The 6,049-nt window shown below is 26.4% G+C and overlaps 1 protein-coding gene across 4 annotated transcripts in view; it reads left to right on the top strand.

Annotated features, from left to right (window-relative positions):
- Positions 1–2,738, top strand: part of LOC118446257 (protein croquemort) — a 7,471-nt gene extending 4,733 nt beyond the window's left edge. For 3 of the 4 annotated variants that reach the window (XM_035876713.2, XM_085659762.1, XM_035876712.2), the window contains 5 exons: positions 1–156; positions 221–432; positions 506–800; positions 865–938; positions 1,013–2,733. The exon at positions 1–156 is cut by the window's left edge and continues 48 nt beyond it. In XM_035876713.2, the coding sequence (XP_035732606.2) occupies positions 1–156; positions 221–432; positions 506–800; positions 865–938; positions 1,013–1,292 (1,017 nt within the window). In that variant the 3' untranslated portion in view covers positions 1,293–2,733. Of the gene's footprint in view, positions 157–220; positions 433–505; positions 801–864; positions 939–1,012 lie in introns of all 4 variants that reach the window. The other variant, XM_035876711.2, reaches the window with a different exon arrangement.
- The last annotated feature ends 3,311 nt before the right edge of the window (positions 2,739–6,049 follow it).

The following is a 6,049-nucleotide window of genomic DNA, read 5'->3' as shown; positions in this document are numbered from 1 at the left end:
TCTGATAAAATAATAAAAAGTTTAGGAAAAAATTTAGCAATGACACAGACTGTTGGTAAACTTCTATTTGATGGTTATGAAGATGAGTTACTTGTTATAGCAAAAAAGTTGAACTTATCAATTATACCCTTCACTAAATTTGGCTGGTTTTATCAGGTGTGTACAATGAATTATGTGTATGATAAAAAATATTACTGATTACTCATTTATTTTCTCCTAGAGAAATAATTCAGACACTTATGACGGAACATTCAATATGTTAACTGGAACAAATAATATATATGAAATGGGAATTGTTAAAGAGTGGAATTTTGTAAGTAAAACAGATTATTACAAAGATTCTTGTGCGATAATAGATGGTACAAATGGAGATTTGTGGCCACCACTGGATAATAATAAGACGGCAAATATATTTGTACCTGACATTTGCACGTACGTATATAGGCTTAATTAATAATAATTAAATTATCAATTGTATTTTTTTTTACAATCAAAACTATTATAGGTATGTAACATTGACATATGAAAATGAATCTCTATACCAAGGCTTAGAAGGTAGTAAATTTATTTCCAGTATAACTACGTTAGATAATGGTGATAACGTTAAGTCACGTAAATGTTATTGTAAGAATAAACCATGTGAACCGTCTGGAGTATTAGACGTGTCAAGATGTAAATATGGAGCACCAGCTTTTATTAGTTTGCCACATTTTTATTTAGCAGACAATAGTTACGGGAAAGCAGTAAAAGGATTGGAACCTTCTAAAGAAAAGCATGAGACACTTGTAATCATTGAACCAGTAAGTATCTTTTATATTTTTTAAAGTATAAATTTTATAATTTTAACAAACTAAATTTCTATAGAAAACTGGTGTGCCATTGCAAGTGAAAGCACAATTACAATTAAATCTTATGGTGGAGTCAATTCAAGAAATGAGGTAAACAATATTTTCATAAAGTTTTACAGATTAATTAATCCTAATAGTGCTATATGAGATAATTTGATTTTCAGTATATTTAAATATGTACGAAAAACATATATGCCTATGATGTGGTTTACACAAGAAGCTAATTTAACTCCTGATTATGTTAATCAAGTTAAATTTTTACATATATTACCATCATTGGGACTTGTTACTTTTATTGGTATTGCTGGTATAGGAATCTTAATAATTTTCATTGGTCTTTTTGTTTTTGTTCGTCAAAGATGGCACACAGAAGAAAACCAAGTACTATTGCCTAGAAATAGTACAAGTCAAGTCGATAGAATTGATGAAAGATCAATATTTTGATTAGAAATAGAAATAGTAAAAGTATTAAAGCTATAATTCAACTTTATTTTGTATGCAAAAAGCATATTTTTACTATCTAAAAAAATATATATATATATATTTTTTTTTATTAAACAAAGCATATTTTAATATTGTCTTATATATTATAATAGTTTCGTACCTCTGATTTATGGCTATAATAGTAATTTAAAAGTTTTCATATACTCACCTATGTAGATCGTTAATAATCAATTTGTTAACTATAAAATGTTAAAATGTTAAAACCTTTAGAGCGATAATGAAGTGCCTATTATTAAACTATAAAAATCTATCCATAGAATATATACTAAAGACTATATATGGACGCAACAATGTTAGCTAGTTAGTATGTAGAAAAGAATTATATTCAAATGTTACATATATACAGTTACAGAAATAATACAGAGATATAGAATTTATGAAAATAAATATTATGACGTTTAGGAATTAAAATGTCATAATAAAATTATCTATGAGAAATTTGTTACAAGTACAGTACACTTTGGTGCTTCAGTCACCGTAATATCTGTGATAAACAGCAAGTGTGCTTTTAATGTTTATATGCAAGAGTTTAATTAAAAAATATAAAGAGAGTTGTTTTATAGTATAATGTGTGTACTGAATAAAATAACAATTCTTTGTTAAATAATGATTATGACGAAATATTATTAATTCGATTGTTTTTAATACATGTTATTATCGATTGTTAAGAATAAAGAAGTATTTGCAGCGATGCTCGTACGACGATGAATATAATTAAATTATTCGAAATATTGAAATATAAATTTCTACATTTGTTACTTTTCAAATAATTTTTTCATTCAAAAAATTAATCAAAAGAATCGATAGAATGATGGTCTTGCTAAATTCGTTGATGAATCATTTTCAACTACTTTCGACTGAAATATATGCTAGTTTTAATTTATCTATTAAGACTGTTTACCATTTTTATTATCGTTCATAGTATATGCAACTTTAACGAAAACGAAAGGATCGAAATCGAGATCGATTTGTTCTTACTCAAGGAAAATGTTTCGCTCAAGAGCTTTACTCAAGAGAAATTAGTAATGTTTAAATAATAATTAAATATTGATTGTTAAATCTTGGACGTAGGAAAGGAAAGAAGAGCTTCGATGTTCACTTGTCGGGATGCGAGAGAAGACTAGACTGGATCGATAAATGTCGCGGTCGGTCAAACGTTTGTATTTGTTTTTATTAAACGTATTACTCGTTCTTGTTTTTACTCTGTCCTTTTCTTCTTCATTGTTGCGTAGTATTTATTGATTTTTGGATCGATTTTACAAAAACGTTATTTTGTACGAAATTTAGTAATGAAATCAATATGAGAGAGAGAGAGAGAGAGAGAGAGAGAGAAAAAGAGAGAAAGAGAGAAAGAGAGAGAGAGAGAGAGAATAAAAATTCAGCTATCACATAAGTAGATCTATATGTACAATCTTTATAATTATTATACAAATTATTCATTTTAACAATGTAAAATTTATATAGTAGAAGCGTATTAATATTTAAATTAACATCTAAATTAATTAATCGTTTGAACGTTATAATAATTATCAGCTCTTTTGATATTAAATAATGTTAAATTTTATTCGAACGCGTGCGGGTCATTAGAGAGAAATTTTTGATGAATTTGATAGAATTCGAGTTAATTATTTTTGCGCTCTCATTGAAAGATTACATAATTATTGAAATAAAATAATTTCAATCGTATATATTTCATTCCGTATGAATTTTAATATTTGACTTTCATTGAACGCTAGTCATATAAACACAATAAAGGAGAAACAAGCTTTGAAGGACTTCGATAGGTGATAAACGATCAGTTTGCTGCTATGTTTCAAGCGGTAAACATCGTAGCTCTGTAATTTCATATTCGTAATAATAATCAAATAATATATAACGTCATAATAATAATCAGATAATTTGTAATAATTTGCCATTTTGTAATATTGTATTATTTTTCAATGTGCTAAGCAAATACGCTATAGAATTTTTCTAAAAGATAACTTTTGATTAGTAATAAAAATATTTAAAAACGTTTACATAAAGACGTTGTATTAAAAAAAAAAAAATATTGTCAACATTATCGTCAATTGGAGGGTATTTAGTTATCCGCAGTTAAATAAAAATGTCATACATTCGATCGATATTATTACCATTTGTCGATAATATAGCGAATTAAAAATACAACGCTGTACATTTTATACAGCTATATATCATATATCATAATACGGTATAATAGGAAGAAAAGGAATGCTAAATGAATAATCATAAATTATTCATTATTTCCTGAGATATATCAGCGCGGGTAAAGTTTTAAATTTTAATAAAAAAGTTTAAAACTGAAACGAAAAATATCATTGTACCTATATACGATTTAATGGCGAACGATTGAACGAGTGATTGTTCAATATTATTTTTTACATGCAGCGTACATATACATCAGATCGTGTATTTTTTTTTTAATAGCTTCTAGTATTCCACAGAAGTTTGTTCTGATCATATTAATCATGACGTCTGCACGACTTCTATTTCCATATGGACGATGCGCGCTACCTTTTGTAAACAGAACGATCCATCATTCATAACTTTCGTGCACACACGCAAACGCTACTGCGCTTGAACTTTACCATTAAAATAATATTTATTCACTTTTTCTAAGCACGTTTTATGCAACGGACGAAAAATTTACGAACAGTTAATCTCGTTCCTAATGAAATTATGTAGGGATTGTATTAAATAATTTTCTTCGAAGAAAAAAAAAAAAAAAAAGAAAAAAAGACAAGAAAATAATAGAATAGAATAGTATAATACTTTAACGTTACATTTATCAAGTAGTTAAAATGAAACCAGTTTCAAGTCATTTATTCAAATTTCTACTACAAGGCATCATTATCATTCTTCCATTATATAAATGTATCAATTTATTTATTTTTTTCTTTTCTTGTTCCTTTTTTTTCTGAGATTATATATATATATATATATATATATATATATATATGCATATTTCAATATATAATTTTTGATAGTTCTAATATTAAATATGGAAAGTATAGAATTCTGAGAAATTGCAAGAATGCGGGTTTTATTAAATTATCGATTTAAATTTGAAGAGGCATTTTAGATAGGATATATTTTTAAATGATTATAAAAAATTTTTATTGATCTAATGAAAGATCGAATAATTCGTTGTATCCCTGTTAAATACATCTCTCTAAGATGCGTTTTATTTTATACAAAAGATAAAAAACTTTTAATTAATTCCGGCTATCTCGTTCTCAATGAAATATAGTTATATCTTCGAAATTTATTTTCTTTTCAAGAAAACTTTAAATTTCTGAAGTAAACATAAAGTGATCAGAATTTTGTATGTGTAGATTTATTATCGAATAACAGGGATATGGATTATGAAAAGCTTCTTCAAAAAGGATTTAGTTTTAAGTTGTTGTACAAATTCTTTAGGATCAAATAATGTCTATATTTGTTTAAAAGATTGAATAGAATTAAAAGTTGATCCGAGTTTATCGAGTTATTAAATTGATTACACAATGATTTAGATTTTTCACATTTGCATTATGGAGTACTTAATATGCTGTGTCAGACAGATTTATATATTTATGTATGTTCCTTTCTAATTTATCATCGTTTAATATTAATTAACCGGTTTAATGTCGATAACTATATCAAAAGGATAAGATAGGGTGGATCTCTTTGTGTCGAAGGATGACTAGATTATGTCCTCTCGGATGAATTTACGACGATAAGGTAAAGTTACGATAATGGATCGGCTATCAGAAAAGATTTTCTCGCGTGAAAGCTTTATAAAGCTAGGAATGCTTGATGGATCGATTTCTTATTGCGAATGAAAAAAGAGATAGATTTCTAAAGAGGCAAGAGAAAAAGATAAATAAATAAAGGGGATAAATCGAGAGTGTCATATCGTAAAGTTATATTGGGTTTATTTTGATAAAAGAATAATTATTATACGTTTTTATTTTTTTTTATTATTTACGCGAAAAAATTTGGAAGATTTAAAAGTTGGAATCTCATTGTTTCAATTGCTAATTTTTCTAATTATTCGAGAATTATTAATTTTAATAATTATCAGAGAAATATGTGAGCATTGCTAATTTTTTATTTTTTCTCTCTTTTTTTTCTTTTCTTTTTTTTTTTAATTTACGCCAATAAAAAAAATTCCTTATTTCTTACGGCATAAAGAACTTCTTTGTACGTATATATTGATCCTTGAAAAAGTTCCGTATATAAATGCAAAATTTAATTACTCTACCCTGTAATTGCAACCATCCACTGTGCACCTTTTTTGCATCTTGAAAATCTTTTCAAATCTTTGGAAGAAAGAAAATAAATAAGGAATTCATGAATGTTAAATAATTAGCAATTCTTCTTTTTTCTTTTCTCATATGCGACGTATGCTTTCTTCATTTAAATATATTAAGGATTTTCCATTTCATCCATCTTTTATATTTGCTATTTTTTTCTTTTGTTTTTTTAATTAAAAAAAATTTTTTTCCTTATTATTTCCAAAGATCTGCATAATCTGCGCTATACTTTAACGCGCGGAATAGGTGACACAATAAAAGAAGAGAATGAGAGAAAAAATAGAGAGAGAGAGAGAGAGCAAGAAAAAGGTTTCTAGAAAAAAAAAAAAAAGATAAAAAGCAAAAAGGAAAAGAAAGTCATAATGAAATGTTTGAAAATCC

The sequence above is a fragment of the Vespa mandarinia genome, chromosome 10 (assembly GCF_050613455.1).
Source record: "Vespa mandarinia isolate Hongniang chromosome 10, ASM5061345v1, whole genome shotgun sequence".
NCBI lineage: Eukaryota > Metazoa > Arthropoda > Insecta > Hymenoptera > Vespidae > Vespa > Vespa mandarinia.
This window is presented reverse-complemented; position numbering and strand designations above follow the sequence as displayed.